Here is a 26,331-nt window from a genome sequence, read left to right on the forward strand (position 1 = left end):
TGCGAAATGAAAACTTTTCTTTTACCGTGTTCGTTACTTAATATCGTGTAACAAAAATATCATGGTAAGTTTGAATGACCGGCGTTGTAAATCGAGAAATCACAAGCAATCGATTTTGTCTTTAAAGTAAAATTTTTATGAAGTTTTTCGTAAGGATTTCAAGAAAGTTACAAACTATAAGTTTGCGAATTTTCTTGAAAAATCAAAGCGAAACTACCATAAGAAATATAAAACGATTTGTATCATAAGATGTAAGTTTTATTGGTGAAAATTTATAATGAAGCAAAAATGCATAATGAAAGTTGTTGTAAAAAAAATTTTAGGTAATGAGAATTCTACCATGAATATTATGTAATATATTTAAAACGTCGTGAAAAGCTTAAATAATTAATATTAAAAAGTAGAAGAAATGTGAATATAAAAAAGGTATATCTTTAAATACCAAACAAACCAAACTACTTTTTTCCCCTTTTTGAACAATGTTTGGAATTACCTCTAATAACAGAGTTAGCATTATTAACCGTTTATACTGAGTTTGAGATTCTAGGCCTGACTCACTCACGAACACCAACAATGAGAAAATCCACCACCGTTATAAAACTCCTTGAATCACGTTTCGAACATGAGACCATAAGATCTAAAACATTAACTATCACCCTACGTCATTGTACCAGAAGGCCAACTAAAAAAAAAACAGCTACTTAAAGATAATCTAATTAGAGTATTACTAGGACTAGAATGTAATCTTTCAATTCACATCATAGTTTGAATTTTCTAGCGAGAATGAACGGAGAAAATGACAAGAAATATTTTGAACTTTGAAATATTGTAACTCTAGCTTGATTTTAATTTAAATTTTGGTTATAATTAACTTGATTCTGATTTTGCTAGTAAAATGATTTTTTTGGGGTTCAAGATTGATGTTTTGGACATGGTGCCAGTTGAATTTGAATCTAGAGACCAGAGTTTGAATTTTCTAGTGAGGATAATGACAAGAAAGATGATTAGAGTCGTTTGTAGTGGCCGGAGAGTTAACCAATTAAGGATTAAAACCGTAATATGGTCGTCGTTATTCATTCTAATAATATTTAGTTCTTCATGACTTCATGTATTTAACTTCTTATTTTTGGCATAGTATTTAGTTCTTCATGACTTCATGTATTTAACTTCTTATTCTAATAATATTTGTAACTTTTCAGAGCTTTTACTAGCATTTATCTCATGATCATTTCCTGAAACAAGCAGGCAATATTCTTTTTTGAATGTTGGTCGATGCATACGAAAACAAAAATATTTGCACTAGACAAAAACAAAAGTACAATCCCTCCAAGAAAGAGAGTGGCCGAATGAGCAAAGGCCACACCATCTCCTTCACTATGCCTTTAGTACAACATGAATTCAACATGGAACCGAAAACACTCTATCTGTGGCTTCTTCTCTCCTATACTAGCTAGTAAGTTTCTTCATCGATTCTTTTTTTATTATTTTTCTGATTTTATTATTATTCATACATGCAAACAGTGAATTCCGAGTTCTATCATTTAGAGTCCTGATTGTAACAATTTTCAATCATTCCATCTTTTATATATAATAATAACACTTAAAGCACTAATTATTTGAATTCCGTGTTATTTATATCTTTAATGTCAAATTTAAAATTACATATTTTATTCAATAATACATTGTCAATGCCTACTTAGTTTGAGCTTTGAATATAGTACTATTTATACATTATAACTGAAGTGTTAAATCGGACTCTTTAAATCTTACTCTATTAATAAACAAAATAATGATTATGACGTATCATAACCAAATTAAATACTAATTTTTAAACTTTATTCTCCTTAATCCATGTTATTCATGAGTCATAATTTGAAATTATTTTGACAATTGAGTTATAAAATAGTCAATTTTTCATTCTAATATTATAATATTTCATCTCATTCATACTAGCTATCGATGGTTCATTGGTCAACACCATTTTGACAATTGAGTTATAAAATAGTCAAGGAATTAAAATTAAAATATGATTGAATATCAAACAAGTAAAAATATGAAAAACATGTAGAAAATAGTAAAAAAAAAAACAATCTTTTTCTAAGTTTATATTGTTCCTTCGATGTCCATTTTTTCACATGAACATTATATGTTGCATTATTCAGGGTAACAATAGACATTGTCTAAATTCGTATATTTTACGACGATTTGAATACTTGTGATAAAACAATAAAATTTTGTATACAAAGAGATGTTACAAAATTCATAAATTTGAGATTTCGGACTTCTTATTGTATGTACGATATATTTCATTTCTTTTTTACCTTTAATTTTGCTCATCTATTTCAAATAGCAACCTTTATTTTTTATCATTTAACAAATCTCATGCAATACACGGGTTCAAAGATAGTTGAACTATATATGATTTGAAATTTAAATAAGTTTAGGCAATACAAAAATGTTTATTTTAAATAACATTTAGTTACTTTAATTGAATAATTCAAAACTGTATTTCAGTTATAAATGTATGCACACACGTATATTTGAACCCCAAATGGCTAACAAGAGCATCCTTATCCTATCCATCATCTTCTCTCCAATCTTATAAATTTTAAAAAATTATGTTAAAAACCAACTCCATCATATCCATCATTTGTTTACCCCAACCCTAAATTATAAAAATTCATACACCAACTCTTTATATAAAAAGTTACCATTCATCATTCTTTAAATTTTTATGAGTGTATAAAATCGAGATATATAATAAAATAATTGTTTGTGAGTAATATAAGGATAAAGATGGTGAATGGGTTGTGAGAGATATTTTAAAATGAGTATTAAATTTTAAAAAGTATGAATTTTAGTTAAATTATAGGGTAAAAAATGATGGATGAGATGAGAATGCTCTAAGACTCAATAAAATCTCACACCAACTCCAAATAAGTGCGAGCTTGATTCGGACTCATTTGTATGCTCGAGCTTAATTCAGACTCATTTGTATGCTCGAGCTCGTACTCAATATAAGCTCGACTACAGCGAACTAACTTCATGTAGCTCGATAAAAGCCAGCCTGAGACATTTTCCGATCCACATTGGTCATGGTAATTTGGGTTGTTAAAAAGCCTTAGTGTGTGCATTATCGTTTCCAGGATGGATGATGAGACAGAGACAAATCTTCTTCGACATGAAGAAGAAGAGCAAGGTCCCCTGCAACAAAGGATATGGCACGAATCACAACAGATTTGGAGGGTCGCATTGCCTTGCATCATATCAAGAGTTTCTTCATTTGGAACTATCCTTGTCACCCAGTCATGTATTGGCCATGTCAGCGGCATAGATCTCGCTGGCTATGCACTTGTTCAAACACTTAGCGTCCGATTTATCAACGGAATACTTGTAACTTCATGACCATACTCTGTCCTCCATAATATTAGTAGCAAATTAAGTCCATATATATGAAGTCAATGTAACGTAATTATCATTTACCTTATGTTTTGATTATATCAACAGTTAGGGATGTCTAGTGCAACCGAAACCCTTTGTGGACAATCATTTGGAGCCGGCCAACACCACATGATGGCCATTCACTTACAACGATCATGGATCGTTGACTTCATTACTTTGACCATCTTGCTCCCAATCTTGATCTTTGGTACCCAAATCTTTAAACTCTTTGGTGAGGAAGAATCGATAGCGGAAAGTGGTGGATTCATATCTTTATGGTTCATCCCTTATGTCTATAACTATGTTTTTAGCCTCACTATACAAATGTACCTACAAGCACAGTTAAAGAACATGATTATTGCATGGCTTTCGGTTTTTCAGTTCATCATCCATATACTTTTGTCATTGCTTTATGTGTATAAGTTGAATTTGGGGGTCTCGGGTGCCATGATTGCACTCTCGGTGTCTTCATGGTTCCTTGTAATCGGAGAACTGGTATACATTTTTGGAGGATGGTGCCCTGATTCTTGGAAAGGATTCACAATTGCTGCTTTTAAGGATCTGAAGCCTCTTGTGAAGCTTTCAATATCTTGCGGTGCGATGCTCTGGTAAGTTTTTGTGATCGTCAATATATAGCTAATAAATGACTACAAGTTTGTTGCTTACTTTTTCGGACATAAAGTAAAATGCACTCTAACCGTCATTATGTGTAGCTTGCAGTTATGGTACTATGCCGTTTTGGTTTTGCTTGCTGGATACATGCCAAATGCTGAGGTCGCAATATCCGCCTTCTCCATTTGGTATCGACACATATATGTTCTTATTTCTTCCTTACGTGTCATTTTATACAGAAGAAACATATAAACTCACTTTTTTGCAATTATTTTACAGCTTGAACATTAACTCATGGGAGTTCATGATTAGCCTAGGCTTCTTCGCTGCCTCATGGTTAGTTATCAAACAATTATGTTGCAAAATTGACGCATACTACATGTCATGTACTAAAATATATAGTAAACTCTGATTTATGTTTTTGTATATTTGACTGATATTCCCTATATTGTAACTTTAACATGTATAAAGTGTCCGCGTGGCGAATGAGTTAGGGCGAGGAAACCCGAAAGCAGTGAAATTTTCTATAATACTGGTGATGGGGATTTCAACCGTGATAGGCGCATTCTTCTTTGTTCTCTGTTTGGTTTTCCGGAAAAACATTGCATACTTGTTTACGAGTGACGAAAGAGTTGCAGATGCAGTATCAGATCTTTCTTTGCTTCTCTCCCTTTCGATTTTATTGAACGGAATTTATCCGGTACTCTCAGGTAAGCCTTTCCATGTTTTGACAACAACCCACATGTTCGCTAGCTACAATAACCGATGATTAACAAGTCAAAAACAAACCAGTAAAGTCAAAATTCATTGTAGAATATGCAACATTTAGTCAACTTGAAACAATCACACAGATGTTTTTACAGTAAGGGACAAAATACTAATGGATCGTTGACAAATTAACAACGATTTGGGGATATAACTGTTTAAATGTTTTAGCTCAAATATATAGTTAATTATTATTAATGTGGTTTAGGTAGCATATGTACATGATCCTAATGAGGGGTATACTCTATGGATTAGGATTTGAAAACTAATCCAATAAATATTTAACTTAGGTAGGAGTCTAGAGATGCACAAATCGTGTTTTTTCTAATACCCGGGTTTGGGTATGGAACCGGTTTTGGGTATGATCGGGTATTAAAAAACCGGGTATTTAGAGAAATCGGGTGGGGGATTGAGGAGAAAAACTCAAGCCTATGTACCCGGGTAGGTATGATCGGGTTCGGGTATTGGAACCGGGTACGACCGGGTATTAATATCCGGTTTTGAATTTGTAATTTTTTTATACATTTATTAATTTGTTTAAAATTTAAATTTGCTTTGTAATTTATAAAAATAATTAAACTATATTACAAAAACCATAAATTCACTTAATTACAAATTATTTACTTAGTAATATGCATTTTACAAAAACTTAAACATAAAAGTTGTGAAGTAAACATAAAAATATACTATAAAAACTCATGTATTATTTCTGGTATTAGAAAATTGGTATAGGGTATAACCGGGTATCGGGTATAGGGTATGACCAGGTCCGGATATTTATGGGTATAAATCGGGTACGGGTATTGAGCTCAAAATGCATACCCTATCCATACCCTACGGGTAGGGACGGTTCCGGTTTCGAGGATAGAATACCGGGTAAAAAAACCGGCTCCGGGTATTTTTCGGGTCAGGTTCGGATACGGGTTTTTTTAACACCTCAAGGTAGGACAACTAAGTATAGCAAATGTGATAATCGGGTTGCAAAGTCCATTGGGTTGTGGGCCAGAGTTACAATTGGGTCATGTGCCTATACCAAGCATATTGGGCTTGTGAACACATAATCATAAGTGAGTTTTAAATAGTTTGAACTAGTTAAGTCTAGTGTCTACTCTATATAGGGCCGTCTAAATCGCTCGCCGCTCGAACTCTCTTGTTCTTCGCTTGAAAGTTGCTTGAAAAATGGTCGCTCATTTTTTGCTCGATTGTAAACGAGCTGCTCTGCTCGATCGGGTTTGTAAACGAGCAAAGGTCTACTCGGTTCGGTTCCGCTCGAATATTTTTAATTTATTTTATATATAATTATATATGAAATAATATATAAATACATAGACAACCTACAAAAATATAAGTTTACAGTTTTTTAAATTTTTAAAAATTTTCATATTCCGTCAATTTTATAGTTTCATTTGTTCGCTTCAAGTTTTTAAAATAGTAGAAATTTATTTACATGTTCATTATACATCACTTCAAACTTCTTTTCATAAAAATTTACAACTTATTGCACGTGTGTCAAGAAACTACTAATTTGTTTACAAAATATATTATTTACAACCTTCAAAACTTGTTTCTTATTGTAACTTTTAAAGTAAAAAAGAAACAAATAATGCTCGAAAATCGCTCGATGTTTGAATGAAAAATGCTCGATTGATTTTGGCTCGTTTCAATTTTTGTTCGGTTCCAATATCATCTGTTTGGTTCAGTTATAAACGAGTCAAGCAATAAGCAAGCCTTCGCTCTGTTCGTCTATACCAGCGTCTATGTATTTTAAGCCACAAAGTGTTTCTTGAATTGGGCTTTCTTTAATAAATCACATATTGGGTCGAATCTAAGATTTAGTGTGGGTTTACAGTTACTCACCAGTCACCACTAAAAGGGCCCAATTATAATAACCGTTAAAACTTAGGCAAATTATTTAAGAACACCAAAGACGATATTACATAAAGCTTATACTACTTTTTTTATTAAAAAGAAACAAGAACAAAATACATACTAAAACAAAAGAACACTAATGAGCTTATATAAGTCTTACAAAGTGCGTCATACTCAAACTCAAAATAATTATTTGATTCCAACTAAAATAAACAAAACATAATTTTAACTTCAAATGAAAGATAACGATAAAAATTAATTTAACTACTCCAAGTTTATCCCATGAGACTAAAACCAAACCATCCTTATATTTTTCACATTAATCATTCAGGTCCTTTAAATTAATATTGCATTAAGTTTTACAATAATATGATTATTATGTTACTTGGTCATTTATCACATTGTATATCCAAACTTAAACGTGTGTGAATATACACATACGAATAAGTTGGTTGGTCCATAGATGTCTTAGTTTGAAGGGTGACCATAAGTCATGATCTTTGTGGCCTCATATTATCGGGCCAGGATCATATCAAGCCCATTGAATTATATGTAGGGCTGTTCACGAGCCGAGCCGAGCCGAGCCGAGCCGAGCCGAACTGAGCGAAGGCTTGCTCGTTGCTTGGCTCGTTTCCAACCGAACCGAACCGAACAGCTGAAATTCGAACCGAGCAAAAACCGAAACGAGCCAAAATCGAGTCGAGCATTTTTCGATCGAACATCGAGCGATTTCGAACATTATTTATTTCTTTTTCACTTTAAAATTTTCAATAATAAACAAATTTGAAGGTTGTAAATAATATATTTTATAAATAAATTAGTAGTTTTAGACAAACGTGTAATAATTGTAATTTTTTATTAAAAATAAGTTTAAAGTGAGATATAATGATAATGTAAACAAACTTCTGATATTCTAAAAACTTGAATCGAACAAATAAAACAAAAAAATTGACAAAATATGAAAAATTTTAAAGGGTAAAAATAATTTTAAGCTTATATTTATGTGTTTTGTTTATATATTTATATATATTTTTTTATATATAATTATATATAAAACAAATTAAAATATTCGAGCCAAACCGAACCGAGCAGGCCTTTTCTCGTTGTTTGGCTCGTTTACAAATCGAACCGAGCAGAGTGGCTCGTTTTCAATCGAGCGAAAAACGAGCGAGCAGTTTCTGAGCAATTTTCAAACGAACAGCAAGCGAGTTCGAGCGACCAGCGGTTTGAACGGCCCTAATTATATGGATTAATATGTCACCTATGAATCTATGATTATGGCACGTAAGTACATGGGCACACAAATACAAATTGTTAGCGAGCAATCTCTCTCTCTCACACACACACATGTGTGTTATTTTTTAATGGGATATTAGTTGTTAATACTCTTAACTTTCCCTTATTGATAGATAACGCTCTTAACTTTCGATTTGTCACCCACCACTCCCAACTTTCACCCTATTTTTCTGTACCACTCCCGTCTAAATGAACACTAACATCGTTGTTGTTTTGGACTAAAAATGTCATTCAAATTAGTTAAGGGGGTGAAAAAGAAAATTAAATTGTTTAACATGTATCAAATTTGCCTCCAACCAACCCTAAATCAAGCATCACCACTCCATCTTCATCTATTACCACCACCACTACACCTCTGGTTCAACACGAACCCATCTACAACATATCGATTCGAAGTAATCCTTTACTTGCCGGAAAACGAGTTGCAGGTTTCTGACGAACACCATATCCATCATTTCACCGCCCACCGACGCAAAACCGCAACCCCCACCCCCCACCACCACCAATGTCTCACCCAGCCACCTTCTGGGATCGCCTGTGTGCCGCAAAAACGAGTTGCAGGTTTCCGGCGAACACCATCTTCATCATATCTCCACCAGTGCAAAATCTTCATGATCTCCATCACCTTTTTACACCTCTGAACCATCTCCATTTTCTGAAAGACGAGATAGCCAGAAAACTCAATTTCGCCGAAAAAAACGAGGGCTCCGGAAAAACTAGGTCACCGGAAATGGAGGTTGTTGAGGTTGTACAATTACCACCGTCCTCGTCTTGTCGTTGTATTGGGAGTTCGTCGAAGAACAGGGAAGCCAGGCCAGATCTTCACCGGAAAACATGGCAAACCATGTTTCACCCTCTCATCGACTTTCTCTTTCTTTGATTGACAATCTCTTTCTCTCTCTAGTAGCTTATGTGTGTTAAATATAAAATTTTTGTTTTACCCACCCAATTAATTTGAATGACATTTTTAGTCCAAAACATTAACGAGGTTAGTGTTCCTTTATACGTGGAGTGGTATAAGAAAATATGGTGAAAGTTGGAAGTGGTAGGCGACAAATCAAAAGTTGGCAGTGTTATCTAACAATGAGGGAAAGTTGGGAGTATTAAAAACCAATATCCTTTTTTAATTGGTTTAAATCAGGAAAAAATAGCATGAATTTTAAGGGTGTTAGACCATGTCACCATGAGTATTCATAAAGCCTCATTTCCAGACATTATGCGCCACGTGGCGCACAGTCAGAGTTATGATTATATACAAAACAGCGTGTAGTCATAAAGCCTCACCCCATGCATTATGCAGCACGTGGCGCCCAATCACCATTAATTGTTTTTGTTTTTTTAAAATAAATAATTCATTTAGATTATAGATATAAAATTAAAAAACTACATTAACATTAAAAAAAATACATTAAACTCACAAATAAAAACTAAATTAAAATAAAAAAATACATTAAATTAAAAAATACAATAAAAACTAAATTAATAAGACTACATGTTGTATTTTTCAAAAATTTTATTTTGTCGAATTGCTTTTAGAGATTGGACTATCGGGTCATTTTTTGGATAACTCATTTGTTAGAACCTCGATGTCGTTGTCTAATTCATTCCTTTTAAGTACTTCGACGGCGTCCAAATTTACTTGAAGACGTTTAACTCCAAGTTCTTGTATATCTTTGAGTCGAATGTTCATTTCTTTAAAATGACTTTCCATTTCGACATTCGAACCCGTTGTCGACGACGACGTGGCCCTTTCCCATTTCCCTTGCTTCTTCTACCCCCGGTCGAGTCATCTCGGTAATATCCGCAAAAGGATTCCCGGCTTCATTATCGCTTAGGTTGAAGTTTCGAGCGTCGGAACGAGGCGTGTTTGGATCAACCGAAGACGATGTTTTAGACTTTTTTTACGCAGACCACATTCGGCGTTGGCATCCATAACCCCGCCCCATTTTGGGTGAAACCTCAAGTAATCATTCCAAATGCCAAAGTAATTGAAGGCCCCCGTGACCTTATGTTGATACTTGATACTCTGTCAATGCGTTTTCCATGACTTTCGCGTCCGAGACACCGCTACTCCTCGTCCGATACATCCGAGTGTAAACCGTATGGAAACCCATGCATTTGGCGTTTATGACGTTCCATTTCGACTGTAAGAAATCTTTTTCTCGACACGAGTCCCCGCCAGGTTCTTCGAACAACTCTTTAATTTTGCGCCAAAATACCCCCGTTTTTTGATAGTTCGCTATAACAAATAAAAACATTACAAGTTCAATGTCTGTTCTAAAAAATTTAAAAAAATATATATGTATTTTAAAAACCTACCGCACTTGGCATCTTCCGATATCGCGCACCAAGCACGAGCACACAGTACGCACTCGCCGATACTCCACGGTATCACCGTCTTTTTAGCCCGAGCTTCGTCGGCGGGCTTCTTTGCGTGTTTCGTCGGACGTCCGCGTTGGCTCGAACCGCTGATGGTCTCCGGGACGGGTTGTGTCTCCGACACGAACTCGTCGTCGGATTGGGAACCCGAACCGGCAAAAATGTTTGTGGTTGGGTTTTGGAAACCGAGCACCGTATTTGGTAAAGGGGTTCCTAGAAATTCCATGTACGCGGTCATATGCGCTTCGAACATATACGGGGATTGAGGGACGGGGATGGTTGGCATCGGGGCGGTAGATGGGTTCGGTTGTGGATTTTGGTTGCTTGCGTTGCCTTGACGGGAAAATTGACCGAAACCGAAAATATTTTGGTTGTTATTCAGAAACATTTTGGTAGTATTGTAGTAGAAATATTTGTGTAAAAATATATTTGGTAGAGAAGTGGGAGAAAGGAATGTGTTAAAAAAATAAGGTTTTGTTTGTTTTTATAGTATAGATTTAGTTAATAAAAATTTTTTTTTTAAACCCAACGGCTCCCAACGGTAACCCAAGCCCAACGACTACATTTTTTGAGATTGGAGCCATTTTGCAGCGTTTTGTGTAAAACGCCCAAAAATAAAAACAATCCAAAACGCCGGGGAGAGGGGGGTTGTGCCCCCGACGTTATCAACCAAAACGCCTCGATAACGAGGTGACTACAGATGGTCTTACATATACCATTTGTTGGAAATTCAATGGTATTGAGATTGGGCATGCATTGCAGGTAACCGCACATGTCATTAATCTTTTAAAAATTATAAACCAGAAAGTGAGAAAACCACTTACAAAATATGATCACCTAGTCATCTAAAAACTAGACTAAGGATTACACTATAGCTCTACACAACATTAATTAATTTCCTACTTTATCCCCTAGTTTAAATACGTTGATTTTTCTCCTTTGATCATTTTTTTCAATATTCTCTTCTTGATCAGTAGCATTATCCCGAATAAAATTTATATGATACCCGGCAATTTTATTAAACCAGTTCCAACCCAAATTAGACATTTCATAAGCTGTTTATTCCAACCCTATCTATTTTTGTCAAAACTCTTTCAAACTCGAACGAAATTAATAGTTTTCTCTAAACGCCCATCCTAACCCGTCATCCCACCCAATTCGACCCACCACACCACCTGTTTTGTCAGTTATACATTAACCTAATATCATAATAGTCAACATTTAATTAGCAATAAAAGAGTCCAAACTGATGAGCACGTGCCATGTAGTTTGCATCATGTTGATTTTTATAGCTATCAGTTAAAAATCCCCTTGTGTACATGGAGTAAAGATTTACACGTGACAGATCTTCTGGCTTTCTCCTTTTTGAATATTTGTGTCTGAAAAAATATACATCGTGACAAGGGGTGGCAATTGGAGCTGGTATGCAGACAACTGTAGCAATCGTTAACCTCGTTTGCTTTTACTTGATCGGTGTTCCATTGGGAGCTTTACTCGGATACTTAACACCTCTTCAAGTTAAGGTACATATATAGAAATCTAACATCAAAAAATCTTAATTTTATGAGCTAGATTATCTATATATAATAAGTTCAATTTACTTGTGAAGAAACACTAGGTGACCCTGGGCAGATTATGGATAATCTGAGGGTTAGGTAATGTTTCCCACGATTGAGGTCCAGCAAAGAAGACTGCTCTTTAAGTGACCTGCAAAACAAACACCGTAAGCTCGTCACTGAGAAGGGGGGGGTTCCTCCTTGTGACCACCCTCCGGCGTGAGAATCAGACTAGATTGCTCTTGAATATAAGTGTATATTAAGAGATTGCTAGAATAAATATCAGATAAGATATCAGATACAAGATAAGATGAGATGATCATACCATTGGGGTATTTATAGCCGAAGGTAGGTTTCTAGAAGGTATGGCCGGCTTGAATAGTATTCATGTTCTACCAACAGTGGATTATGCATAGGCCATACTGGTTGGTGGATAGGTTACGGCCAACAGTAACAAAGTCGGCTGCACTATTCCACCAACTGTAGATTATGCACGTCCCACCAACTGTGAACCTTACGCTGGCCATGCTGGTTGGTGAGTAGGTTACAGCCAACAGTAACACTGTTCCACCAACTGTCGGCTACGCACGTCCCACAGTAAGGGTTGGTGAGTAGGCAGCGGCTAATAGTAGCAGTACAGGAGCATGCTGCTCGCCATACTGTATCAGTGAGCCGTCGTATTTCTGATCAGATCTTTTGCCCATACCCCGTCAGGTACAGTAAAAGATCCTTCATTATACGGACTGGCTTATTTGGGCGGGAGTATTCCCCCTCCCGCCTTTGTGCGGGACTGATCCCGGCTTTGCTCATTCCTTCAGGTGACAACTGAATTAGCTAGTGCCTTGTGCGTGTAGCCCTGCTTTCTGCTGGTAGCCTTCCCTGATGGCTTGTATCCGCAACTGCGGGAACAGGCGGGGTACTTCACCATTGGTAGGCTTTCCCTGCGTGTACAGTTTGCATACTGCGCGTAAGGTTCTCTGAGCATGGTGGGTCCTGCGGGAGCAGTTGGTCGCTGCGCAGACGTCCCTGTTCAAGGTGAGTCTTGCGGGTCCAACTAGGCTCTGCTGGGACCTACCTCTTCAAGTCCCCCCAGTCCAATGTTCTTCTCATGAGTGTTTAATAAGGTGAGGTGAACTTTTGGACTAAAGCAAAGGGTTTTGAAAAGGGTTGTTTTAAGGTTTTCCACGGGGATTCTTCCCGCGGAAGTCCTAGTGTCACTTGCAGAAATTTCCGAGTTTCCTGCTTGATCCTTGGGTATGATGCGGGTAGGTCTGTAACCTCCTCGCAAATCAGGAGCGTTGACTCCTACTTGTGTAGATTCTCCATGAGGTTTTGGTAGTTTTGAACATAGTGATCAATTATGTTATAACTACCAGTTCCATCTTGGAGTTTCGAACAATGTAGTTGTCTACGGTCCCGCTATGCGGGGCTGTTATTCCCGTTTCCGCAAGCATTGCCTGGAAGATCCTTCTTGGTTTCAATTCCCTGCGGAGCGCTAGGTATGTGAAGGGTTTTGCCTTAACACTGTACCCGCACTCGTCTTACGGTTATTTTACTTCCAAGGCATTTCTGGCGTCAATTCCCTGCGGGTGCTGAGTATGTGAAGGGCTTTACCTTAGCACTCTACCCGCATCCGTCTTACGGTTACTTGGTTGCCAAGTTTAAGGGGTATTTTCCCGCTTAATTTTGAATCTTTTTGAATTATGAATTTTTGAAATTCGAAAGGTTGGTGGAGAGATAGGAACAGTCCAAACCTCTGAAACGTCGTGCGACAGTTTCTTCTGACTGTGTCAGGACGTGCAGGAAGTTATGGTGACGTGACATTATATGGTCATTCCAGACGCTTTCTCAGGCGCGTGGGCGCGATTTTTCGGGCGCGTGGCCGCGAAATTACTGGCACACGTCCTGTCAATAGCTGTTTCCAGCTTGCTTTTGCCACATGTCATAGTTTCGTTGCACCTTCGATTTCTCTCTCCTCCGCATTAAATTCACCGCATTAATTGCGATTACTATATAAAGGGGGGAGGACTCTTTGTAATTCACACTTTTTCACTCTTCTTCTTCTTAGCGATTTCTGGCAAATACTTTCCCTCTCAGGCAAGCATTTTCCCGAAATCGTTCTTTCTGCAAGATGTCTCATGATGCTGAGGCTGTTGGTGACGACCGGAGTACTGCTGGCGAGTGCCAGTGTGCTCTGCCCGGTGATCAATACCGGTATATTGTCAGGAAGTTCATGCTCGATCATCTCGAGCCTGAGTTTCCTGAATCTCACCAGACCGTGTACGATGCCCCCCGAGGCAAGATCGGGGTCTATGCTGCGTTCTTTATCTATGGGAATCTTAGATTCCCATTGACAAAGTTCGTTTACCGTGTCCTTGAGAGGCACGGTGTCCATCTGACCGAGTTGCACCCCATGGCGATCGCCAAGATTCGCCACTTCGAGTGGGTGTGCCGGATTTTGGGCTTCGAGCCCCATGTGGACCGCCTGATGACCTTCTACACTTGGAGGTGCATCCAGGGATGGTACACCCTGACGACCCGGATTCGGGGTCTGAAGATATGCGCGACCGAGCGCAGCCTTCGCGCGTGGAAGAGGGAGTTCTTCTACATCTCTGCCCGCGCCGTCCCCCTTGCCATGAAATTTAAAAATGGCCAAGCCATTCCGAGCCTTCACGCCGTCAACTACCAAGAGGCGGAATGGTTTTCGAAGATATCCCGGATCCAGTCTCCGGTTTTCCGGTTTCCGGAGTCCGGGATGGTGATGGTGGGGATGAGCCGGGTATGGAAGGAGGCTGACGCGCAGAAAGTCCCAATCGTCCTCGAATACGGTTCGAACTTTCTTCCCTACGGTATGCTCCACTTCTTTTTGTATGATTTATAATTTCTTCTAACTTGTTTCTTTTCTTTCAGAGGGGAACGATTTGGGGTCGCTCCTGCACCCGCGGGAGGCTGATGGTCCCGCGCGGATGGGTACTCGTGCCTTAGATGAGGGCGAGTTGCCCATCCTTCAACAAACAGCGGATCGGTTTGTGGAGGTCTATCCGCTGGGCCACGAGATCCTGAGCCACCGCCGGCCAGGTAAGGCGATCTTCCATCCTTCATTCCTTAATGCTGTACCTGTTGGAGTTCTTGATCTGTCTTCCTCTGAGGAAACCTCAGATTGTCCTCCGCTGGTGCGGAAGAAGGCTGCCGGCGGGAAGGGGAAGGAGAAGGCCTCCACAGCCGGTCCGGTGATTCTATCTGACTCCGAGTCAGATAGAGAAGAGGTGGCGGGGAATCCCGGTGGTGAGAAGACCACTGCTCCGGAGGTTACAGCTGTTTCCTCCGGAGAGGCAGCGACGACGACGGTGACCGGTACCAAGAGGCCGGCTCCATCGGGCTCTTCCCCGCCTGTCCGTACGTTCAGGCTCAAGAAAACCCGTAAGTACCATTACTTCTGTTGTAGATATCTCTTCGTAATGTCTAACACCTTTTTTATGCAGGCGTGGATGTTGACGCATTCCAGGGTGGAGCGCAGACTACTCCGCCAATGACGGTAGGCTTGGTCAGCCTACCTGAGGCGTCGACCCAGGTACCAATGTCTGCATCCGCTGGTTCAGCTGCTCCTGAGCAGGCTGTTCCAGCCGAGATGACGTCACCGCCGGCCGTGAGTGCTATTTTTACAGCATCTTTCACAGAGCCGGCGGTTACTGCTGCTGCTTCTGAAGCGGAGACCACCGCGGCGACCACGGCAACTGCCACCATGCCAGCGCCACCGGCACCGATGGCCGGACCATCAGGTACGCGCGGGGCCTCCCGCCAATCTTTGTCACCTTCCCATCTGCCTGACCTTTTGGACGGGTTTCCTTTAGGTTCAGGTGATGGGTTTGGCGGCTATCGGCCTGTCCTTGACCCTACAGGTGCGTAGGGTTCTTTTGGCCCTTATTATTTTATTATTATTATTATTTTTTTTTTATATATCATCTTTTCCTAACTGCTTTTGTTTCTTTTGCAGTCTCAGATTCCAATGAAGTGTATGTTCCACGATGGAACATACGCCGAGGAACAACCCTTCGCACCCCTGTGGAGTGCGTGGACTGGGCTCGTCACGCTGCTCCTCATGGTGCGTTGGGGGAAGCCATGGCCAGCTACCAGGAGGGTAGGCTGAGCAATGAGCTTCGGGTTCTCCAAGCCCGGATGCAGCCCCGCGTCGAGCTGCTCTGTCGTGAAAACGACAAGTTAAGAGCAGCTCGCGCCAACGAAGTATCTCAAGCGCGGGCTCTCCGGGAGGAGAACCAAAAGTTGACCGCAGTTGCTGCGGAGAAGGAGAAGGCCTTCAAGGCCCTCGAGGTTGAGGTTCAAGCGCGACTCGAGGCCCGCTCCAAGGCTGCCCAAGCTATCAATGAACAGCTTCGGGTGGCCAAGGAGACTGCGAGGAACGCAACCGAGAGGGCCACCAAGGCTGAAGCCGTTGTTGAGCCCTTCAACGTGGAGAACGAGGAGCTCAAGGCCAAATTAGAGGCTCTTCAACGTGCTCATGATGCCTTGGCCATGGAGGATGCCAAAAAACTCCAGGAAATCCTGGACCAGAGGGGGGTACTTGACCACGCCGAGCGGAAGCTTAAAGGTGTCGAAGAGGCTGCTGCAAAGGAAGTGCTACTTGCCAATCCTAACAAGAGCGAAGCCGAACGCGCCTGCAAAGAAAGTCAAGCTACCCTCCAATGGCTTCTTCGAGAAGCGTTGCCTCAGGTAACTTTTAGCTGTCTTTACGCATCTCTTTATAAAGATTCTGACTTGTGTATTTTTCTTTGTAGGTTGTGCGTCGGGTCTTCTCAGAGACCTCATACGACGATGCAATGAGCGCAGCTCTCAACGCTTCTCACGAAGATGGGGAGAAGGCCGGCTTCCTGCTTGGTCTAGGGTTCGTTGAGAGAGGCTTCCCGCCCTCCAACTTCCCTTTATTTAATGTGAATACAGAAGCTGCTTATGACCAAGCAGTGAACCAATACGCCGCCTTCCCGCATCCAGTGTTGGAGAAGGTGGACGAGATAGCTGCTGCTGATGATGGGTTAGCTGTCCTCAAAGCTTTCCTCGAACCCCCACGTTCCTCAGACGGGGCGGGTCCAAGTGGAAGCGGCCCTGAAGCTTGATCTTGGAGATCCCTTCCCACTGCTTAGGATAGCTTTGTATAGATAGCTTGTATAGATTTATTCTTTTAGGCGGGTAGTTACCCGGCCATTCTTTGTAATATATCATTGTGAAATATAAATCTTTTTGCGTATAAGATTGTTATTTCTTTCTTTGGGTTCCTTGCTTTATAAACTTATGACTTGCATACTTAGTTTAGATTAGCAATTTTCCAAGTGTTTAGAATAAGTTAACCTGTGAACGTGGTTGATAATAGGTGTGAAGTTTTGCTTCCTCTTTCGTGATTGTGCGGGTAGAACCGTCACTTGCACTTAGTAGGATGGCAAAACTTTACCCATATCTGACCTGCGTGTAGCTTGTCCTCCTTTGAGGATAAGTTAACCTTTGAACGTGGTTGATAATAGGTGTGAAGTTTTGCTTCCTCTTTCGTGATTGTGCGGGTAGAACCGTCACTTGCACTTAGTAGGATGGCAAAACTTTACCCATATCTGACCTGCGTGTAGGTTGTCCTCCTTTGAGGATAAGTTAACCTTTGAACGTGGTTGATAATAGGTGTGAAGTTTTGCTTCCTCTTTCGTGATTGTGCGGGTAGACCCGTCACTTGCACTTAGTAGGATGGCAAAACTTTACCCATATCTAACCTGCGTTTAGGTTTACCTTATGTTTTTATTTTTTGAATATTTCCGTTTTGTGTTTATGCGGGTTTTGCCGCCTTCCACACGTAACGACTTACTTCTCGCTTATGCGGTGAAAACCGGCATATCAGTGAGTTCATAAGTATAAAGGTAAAGCTATCAACACAATTTGAAAGGAGAATCATTTCCATTAGAAGTGGCTCTAGGCCTTTTCTTTACAAATTTGGAATTGATCTACATGTAACATTTGCGTAATTGAGCTCCATTCCATGTTCTTGGGATGGGAGTGCCATCGAGCCTTTCGAGCCGGTATGCGCCCTTTCCCAGGACTTCTTTGATAACGTATGGCCCTTCCCAGACCGGGGCCAGCTTTCCTGGGCGCTGTTGGTTTGAAGCCTCGTTGTTACGCAGTATGTAGTCTCCTATGTTGAAGTTGCAGAGTTTTACCCGCGTGTTGTAGTACTTTTGCATTTGTCGCTTGTAATTCTCTTCACGCACTGCGGCTAAGTCTCTGCGTTCTTCGGTTAGCATAAGATCTAACCGTCTTTCCGCATCATTGTCCTCTGGTTGAGTTATGACTCTTGGTGAGGGTAGACCGATTTCGACTGGGACCATGGCTTCAGTGCCATAGGTGAGGCTGAACGGGGTTTCGCCCGTGCTCGCCTTTTTCAGCGTTCTGTTTGCCCATAGGACGTGTGGAACTTCGTCCACCCAACCGGATCTATGCTCCAAGAGTCTTTTCTTTATGCCATCGACGATGCTTCTGTTTGCTCTTTCCACCTCACCATTACCCTGCGGGTGCGCCACTGAGGTAAAGGTGTGGGTGATTTGAAGTTCTTCCAGCCATTTCTGTAGGTTCCTGTCAGCAAAGTTGGTACCGTTATCGCTCACCAAATTCTGTGGAAGTCCAAAACGACAAATAATGAATTCCCAAATAAATTTTTTGATATGCTTTGCGGTTGTTTGGGCTAAGGGTTTTGCCTCTATCCACTTGGTGAAGTAGTCTATGGCTACCACTAGGAATTGGACGTTCCCTGCTGCTGTAGGAAATGGGCCTGTCACATCGATGGCCCATTTTTGGAATGGCCATGAAGAAGTGACTGGAACAAGTTCATTTTTCGGGCGATGCGTGTTGGGTGCGTATAGTTGGCAAGACCTACATTTTCTGATGTATGCTAGCGCATCCGTATGCATCCCCGGCCAGTAGTATCCAGCGTTGTTTAGCTTGGCTACAGCGGCGCGTGGACCTGCGTGTACTCCACAGATGCCTTCATGTACCTCCCTCAGGAGATAATCAGCATCTTGGTTGTTTACGCATCTTAGGAGTGGGCCAAGAAAGTTACGCCTGTAAAGAATGTCATTGATGAGTTGATAGTTTAGTGCCTTACAGCGTAGTTTCCTTGCCTGTGCCTTTGATTCTGGTAATATACCCGCAGCAAGGTAATTTATTATTGGTGTCATCCACGTTTCTGTACCGAGTTGGATGACACAAATTTCCTTGTGCGGGACTGATGGTGCCTCGAGGAGTTCGATGCGGATGTCTTTTCCCAAGTGAGTGAAGGCTAGTGATGCAAGCTTGCTTAACGCATCCGCAGATTTGTTTTCGCTTCGCTTGACGTGTATGACCTTACAGTCGTTAAAATCGCGCATAAGGGTTTTTGCTTGCGTGAGGTACAGGGCCATTGTGTCGTTCACGGCCGTGTACGTCCCATTTATTTGGTTGGCTACTAGCATGGAATCCACGTGGGCTTCCAAGTTTTTCACTCCCATTTTACGCGCAATTCTCAACCCGGCCAAGAATGCTTCATACTCAGCTTCGTTATTCGTACTTGGAAAATCCAGTCGAATAGCGTAAGTATATTCTTGGCCTGTTGGGTTGGTTAATTTTAACCCCGCGCCTGAACCTTCACTGTTGGCTGCTCCGTCAGTGTAGAGTCGCCAGACATCAGTGACATCCTGTGCCGGGGAAGGTTGAGCCTCCCCCTGGCATTCTTTCTCCCGTGATGCGGGCACTTCTGCAATAAAGTCGGCCAGGACCTGGCCTTTTATAGCTGGTCGTGGTCTGTACTTAATTGCATATTCCCCCAACTCGATTGCCCATTTGGCTAGTCGTCCCGACAATTCGGGTTTGCCTAGCACGTTTGCGAGTTTGAAGTTGGTGAGAATAGTGATTGGGTGGCCCTGGAAATATCGTCTTAACCTGCGTGAAGCGTGTATAAGTGCTAAGACTAATTTTTCTAGGGTAGAGTACCGGGTTTCTACGTCTGTGAGTACGCGGCTAACATAATAGATTGGCATCTGGATGCCTTCTCGTTCTACTAGCAGGACTGCACCGGTTGCTCTATCTGTTGCGGAAAGGTATAGGATTAACTCCTCTCCCGCTTGTGGTGCTGTAAGTGTTTGGAGTTCGATCAGGCGTGACCGAATCTCCTGAAAAGCTGCTTCCGCTTCTGGCGTCCAGCGGAAGTGCGTTTTCTTTAAACAGTTTCTCAATGTTGAGACGAAAGGGAACGACTTATCCGCATGGTTTGACAAAAAGCGATTAAGCGCGACTAGTCGTCCATTCAGTGTCTGAGCCTGTTTTATGGTGGTAGGTGATTCCATTTTAACAATGGCTTCGACCTTTTCAGGGTTCGCTCTGAAGCCATCTTTAGTAACAATGACTCCCAAGAACTTCCCTTCTTCCACTCCAAATGAACACTTGCTCGGGTTGAGCTTCATGTTTATCCTTCTGAGCGTGTTGAAAGTTTCTTCAATGTCTTTCAACATCGCTCCTGGCTCGGGGCTCTTGATGACCAAATCATCCATATAGACTTCCAAGTTTCTTCCAATTTGGGCATGAAACTCTTTGTCCATTAGTCGTTGGTACGTGGACCCCGCGTTCTTAAGTCCGAATGGCATCATTTTATAACAAAATGTACCGTCGGGCGTCCGAAAAGCGGTTTTGTCCTGGTCATCAATGGCCATGTGGATTTGATGGTACCCCTTATACGCATCCAAGAAGCATTTAAGGCGGAATGGTGCCAACGAATCCACCTTAAGATCTATTTCTGGTAACGGATAACAATCTTTGGGGCATGCTTTATTCAAATCTTTGAAATCTATGCACATGCGCCATTGTTTGTCATTCTTCGGTACCATTACGGGATTTGCAACCCATGTTTGATATCTACTAACGCGCAAGATGCCTGCGTCAAGGAGTTCCTTGACTTGGGTTCTACACGCGTTAGTTTGTTCAGGCCCCATTAATCTACGCTTTTGTACGATTGGCGTAACAGCCGGATCGCACTTGAGCTTATGCTCCGCCTTACTTCGTGGTACACCAGTCATGTCAGCTGGTGCCCATGCGAAAATGTCAGCGTTTTTTTTGCAGTAAGCGCTTGAGTAAGGTGCGGGTGGGATCAACGATTGTTGGTCCAATGGTAACGGCTTGGTCCGGGTACTTGCCATTGAAGGCCCATTTTTCCGGCTCGGTGATGGTTGGTTTAGCCATCTTTGGTTTGGGTTTAGATGAGACAGATGCGATACATACCTGGGGAATGCCAGTGATCATCGCTACTCCCTCCGCTGTTGGCCATCCCATCATGCCGTGGACTGAAGATACCACGGCGTTGAATCTTGCCATCCCGTCTCTTCCGAATAGGATGTCGTACATGTGGTGTGGCTCTTTCATCACGACAAAATCCACGTCTTCCGTGCGTGAATAATTCCCATCGGTAAGAGTGACGGGGAAAGATAGGATACCCAGCGGGGTTTTCGTGCTGCCGTCAAACCCTTCCATTGAAGCGTAGACCGTTTCCAAGCGTTCTTTGTCTTCATCATCCAGCTTGTCAAAGAACTGCCTGTACATCACTGTCGACGAAGCGCCGTTGTCAGCAAGAGTGCGGGAGGTGATGTAGTGCCCCAGCTGGCTTTTAATGACAATGGGGCCTTGTTTGCTGGGGCCTCCGGGCACTCGCGGGAAGCGCACCTCGGCTTCCTTCCATGCGCATGGTTCGGTCATTCGCCTTTTTCTTCCTCTGACGTTGCCGTGGACCATGTTGATGCTGATGTCAACGGGCTTTCGCCCGTTACCTCTGTACCGGTTATCGTTTCTTCCTCCCTTCTTGATAGATGCCACGAGATGTGCGAGTCTTCCATCCTGACGAATGTCTCGACGATATCCCTCAAGGATGTGCACTCTTCATTATTATGGCCCTTTGTCCCGTGGAAATCACAGGATTTGCTCTGATCCGCATTAGGTTTCTGTCGGATCATGGGGGCTTTTGGCCATGGCAATTTTTCCGTGACAAATATCTCCGTGACGCTCTTGGTGAGTGGCGTCCAACGGTTTTTCTGGCTTGAAGGGTGTGTGTTGTCCCTTCCGCCAACAAGAGGTCGAGAGCTGGATGAGGTGTCAAAGTTTACCCTTGACTGCCAAATACCTAGCCTCCTCTTTTTGTTGTGCCGGGCGGTTCTGACGTTGTTCTCTCTTGTCTTCTGCGTGTAGAGGTGTGTATTGTGGGGGAGATCTCTTCCCAGCTGCTTCTCCGTCTCGGCAAAGCGCTTGGCTGCCGTCATGATGGCATCCCATGTGGATGGCATGCCGTCCTTACCCGTCAGCGTGCGGATAAGCTCTGGGTATTCAGCGCCCTGAATGAAAGCGGCGCGAACAAGATCTTCGCTTATGTTGCCCAGACTTAGCTTTTTGGAGTTGAAGCGGGTGATGAAGTCTAATAAAGATTCATCATATTCCCTCACGCAATTGAGGATCGTCCACTGTTCTTCAGTGTACTTCCTCTGTTGGCTGAAATGCTGACTGAACTTATTCTGAAAGTCCGCCCAGTCATAGATGTGGTGGACCGGTAAACGATCGAACCACGCCCTGGCCGCCCCGACCAGAGTCATCTGAAACATGTAGCACCACGTGGGCTCCGTCCAGTTACTGACGGTTGCCCCCGCAATGAACCTGTTCAGATGGTCATCTGGGTCGGATAGACCATCATATGTGCCAATGTTTGACATTTGTTTGGCACTCCTCGGGGCAATTGCCTCCGCAATGTCCCTTGCACACTTTGACTTTCCTGCGTTTGTAGCAGTCGGTCTAAAGGTTTTGGAGAAGTCACGCAGGTTTCTCTCTGTGGTTGGTTTAAACGCTTCCCCAAAATTCCTTTTTAATTGGGGGTCCGTTTCCTTACGCTTCCCTTTCGCCCTATGGCGAGGGTTCGCGTCGGTGTCGGACTCTTCCCTCTCATCGTCTGAGTACTCGCAGCCACTACTCATATTGAGATGTTGGCGAGTACTGCCGAATTCTTCAGCTTGTTGGGCTAAACGCAAGCGTTCGTCCAATTCAGCCTGGAATTCTCTCTGCCGTGCCTCGGCCCATGCCTTCACTTGATCTAGTGTTTGGCGAGGGGCTCGAGTTCGTCTTTCCAACTGGGCATCAGTAAACCCCAGTGGAATATTTACTGCACTTGCCCCGGCTTGGGTAGCCGGGGTAGTGTTCGTAAGGTTTGTGTAACCGCCGGTGTTCCCCGTTACTGGGGTAGTGGTCACCGGGGTTTCTTGGTTACCTACTGGCCCTGGGACCGGAGTAATGTTAACCATTTCTTCAGAAACTTTGAAAAAACTAAATTAGTTCTAGCTTTTTATGCACGGATGGCGCCAATGAAGAAACACTAGGTGACCCTGGGCAGATTATGGATAATCTGAGGGTTAGGTAATGTTTCCCACGATTGAGGTCCAGCAAAGAAGACTGCTCTTTAAGTGACCTGCAAAACAAACACCGTAAGCTCGTCACTGAGAAGGGGGGGTTCCTCCTTGTGACCACCCTCCGGCGTGAGAATCAGACTAGATTGCTCTTGAATATAAGTGTATATTAGGAGATTGCTAGAATAAATATCAGATAAGATATCAGATACAAGATAAGATGAGATGATCATACCATTGGGGTATTTATAGCCGAAGGTAGGTTTCTAGAAGGTATGGCCGGCTTGAATAGTATTCCTGTTCTACCAACAGTGGATTATGCATAGGCCATACTGGTTGGTGGATAGGTTACGGCCAACAGTAACAAAGTCGGCTGCACTATTCCACCAACTGTAGATTATGCACGTCCCACCAACTGTGAACCGTACGCTGGCCATGCTGGTTGGTGAGTAGGTTACAGCCAACAGTAACACTGTTCCACCAACTGTCGGCTACGCACGTCCCACAGTAAGGGTTGGTGAGTAGGCAGCGGCTAATAGTAGCAGTACAGGAGCATGCTGCTCGCCATACTGTATCAGTGAGCCGTCGTATTTCTGATCAGATCTTTTGCCCATACCCCGTCAGGTACAGTAAAAGATCCTTCATTATACGGACTGGCTTATTTGGGCGGGAGTATTCCCCCTCCCGCCTTTGTGCGGGACTGATCCCGGCTTTGCTCATTCCTTCAGGTGACAACTGAATTAGCTAGTGCCTTGTGCGTGTAGCCCTGCTTTCTGCGGGTAGCCTTCCTGATGGCTTGTATCCGCAACTGCGGGAACAGGCGGGGTACTTCACCATTGGTAGGCTTTCCCTGCGTGTACAGTTTGCATACTGCGCGTAAGGTTCTCTGAGCATGGTGGGTCCTGCGGAAGCAGTTGGTCGCTGCGCAGACGTCCCTGTTCAAGGTGAGTCTTGCGGGTCCAACTAGGCTCTGCTGGGACCTACCTCTTCAACTTGATAGGGGATATGGATGGGAATGATGGGAGGTGTTCTAGCTCAAACTATCGCGCTTATATATATGATCTGGAGAACAAACTGGGATGATGAGGTGTATTCACAATAAAGTTAAATGGTTTTAAGATTGATTATGATTTTTTGATATATTTCCTTCTAACCGACATTATCTACATTGCCAACCGTAGGTGAAGAAGGCTTCAGAACGTCTCATGCGGTTTTATGTGAAATCAGATGAAAATGTTGAGCAAGTTTTTGATTAATCGTAATTAAGAACGACACAAGTTTTTTTGTACTTGTTATTTCTTAACTCAAACTATCAAGAACATTATCAGGTGTTTTGCCTTGCACCAAACGAGCATTACTCATTCCCCCTATCATTATATTCGTGTTACTAAGTATGATGATGATGATGATGATGATGATCAATGTTGTAAAAGTAGGTTTACAAGGCTGAACACTCGCTACAAGGTATGTCGCATAGGAGAGTTTCTTTAGCTCCGCCTAGTTATTAAGGATCAATCAAAATGATCAAACCCAGCCCGAGTCACATTTAATCGATGGACGTGAGCCGATTTATATAATATTAAAGAATAAGTATCATAATTTTTATTAATTATTAGCGATTCTTAGAATAATTTATTATTTAAAAATTTATTTCTCTTATTTATATTAATTCACATATTTTGTTATAAATAGTAGTAAACTAATTATATTTGGCATACATATAATATCCCAAAATTAATTTTCTTTATATTTATCATGTTCGGGTACTCTTCGAGTACACCCCGAGGATACGACTTTTACAACTTTGATGATGATGATGAACGGGACACACTCTCGTCTTGTTTCGGTAGACTTTGCCATGACTCATGTCACATCTTTCGTTCCCTTATCAATCTTTCGTGTAACTCTTTGAAAACTAACTGATTATACTTTTATTCAATATCTTTCTATAATACTTTGTCATGTTTCCATATCTTCCATATCCTTAAGGTAATTTTTGGTTTTAGACCCTTTCTTGGACACCAAGGAATCTTGGTTGCCTGTACTTTTTTACAGTCTGGCAAAAAAAAAAATGTGTTCTTATTGATTATTCAAACATCAAAAAGAATACAAGCTTTGGAGTCTTGAAACAAAAATGCTGTGTTTTCAAGAGATTTCAAATTTCATGAGCAAGTTTTTCCTTTTAAAGAAAGTAATGAGTATTTGGTAGAGTCAAAAAGTTATGAAACAAATGGTCTAAACGATCTAAACTATTTTTGATGATATTAAAATAACATGCAACTCTAATTATAAAGGTAATGCTGCTCCCAATGATGAAGGGGGTGTTAACTTAGACTAGTCTACTCCCATCGATAACGTGAAAATCAATTAAAAGAAAAGCAAAACTCTTTTAAATGGGTCAACAAAGTCGATGGACCGACTATGAGACCGACAATATGAGACCCAATTAAAACAAAAATTATGTCATTGGACCGACTATGAGACCGACAATACAATCTTGCCATTCACATATAATTATTTTTTTCACATGTAAAATCCTGTTATCCAAATGGTGATTATGTTATTTTAAACTTATCAAATAAAATAAATAATATATAATTCTATCATAAAGGGTTGAAATATTCTATAAATGTCGACACAAATAAAAATTGTAAGAAATTATAATTAATTAATATGTATCAAGTGAGTACCAAAGAGAAAAAGGTATAAAAGTAATAATATATATATTCTTTCTCCACATGCAAATTACATATTAATTCCCCATCATTTTAAAACATTTATAACTTTTTTATATTATTTAACAAACATTTTTTTTATTTTTAATATAAGTGATTTGGTTATATAAAATTAAAAACAAAAATTATGTTATTGTGTCTTTTTTACTTACCATTGTTTCTTTTTCGTCACAATGATAAGTAGAAAGAGAAATATTAAGCACAAATACACAATGACGAACAAAAAGA

At 41.3% G+C, this 26,331-nt stretch overlaps 1 protein-coding gene across 1 annotated transcript; it reads left to right on the forward strand.

Annotated features, from left to right (window-relative positions):
• The first annotated feature begins 1,325 nt into the window (after positions 1-1,325).
• On the forward strand, positions 1,326-24,693 carry LOC143607609 (protein DETOXIFICATION 24-like). Its single transcript, XM_077082993.1, has 9 exons — positions 1,326-1,457; positions 3,147-3,393; positions 3,508-4,049; positions 4,155-4,241; positions 4,333-4,389; positions 4,525-4,763; positions 11,767-11,885; positions 24,369-24,455; positions 24,550-24,693. The coding sequence occupies exons 1-9, from the start codon at positions 1,393-1,395 to the stop codon at positions 24,622-24,624; spliced, it is 1,518 nt and encodes a 505-aa protein (XP_076939108.1). The 5' UTR covers positions 1,326-1,392; the 3' UTR covers positions 24,625-24,693.
• Positions 24,694-26,331: the final 1,638 nt, after the last annotated feature.

The sequence above is a fragment of the Bidens hawaiensis genome, unplaced genomic scaffold, assembly GCF_021521415.1.
Source record: "Bidens hawaiensis isolate Kalapana, Puna unplaced genomic scaffold, B.hawaiensis_p1.1 tig00084069_1, whole genome shotgun sequence".
In the NCBI taxonomy this organism is placed as follows: Eukaryota; Viridiplantae; Streptophyta; class Magnoliopsida; order Asterales; family Asteraceae; genus Bidens; species Bidens hawaiensis.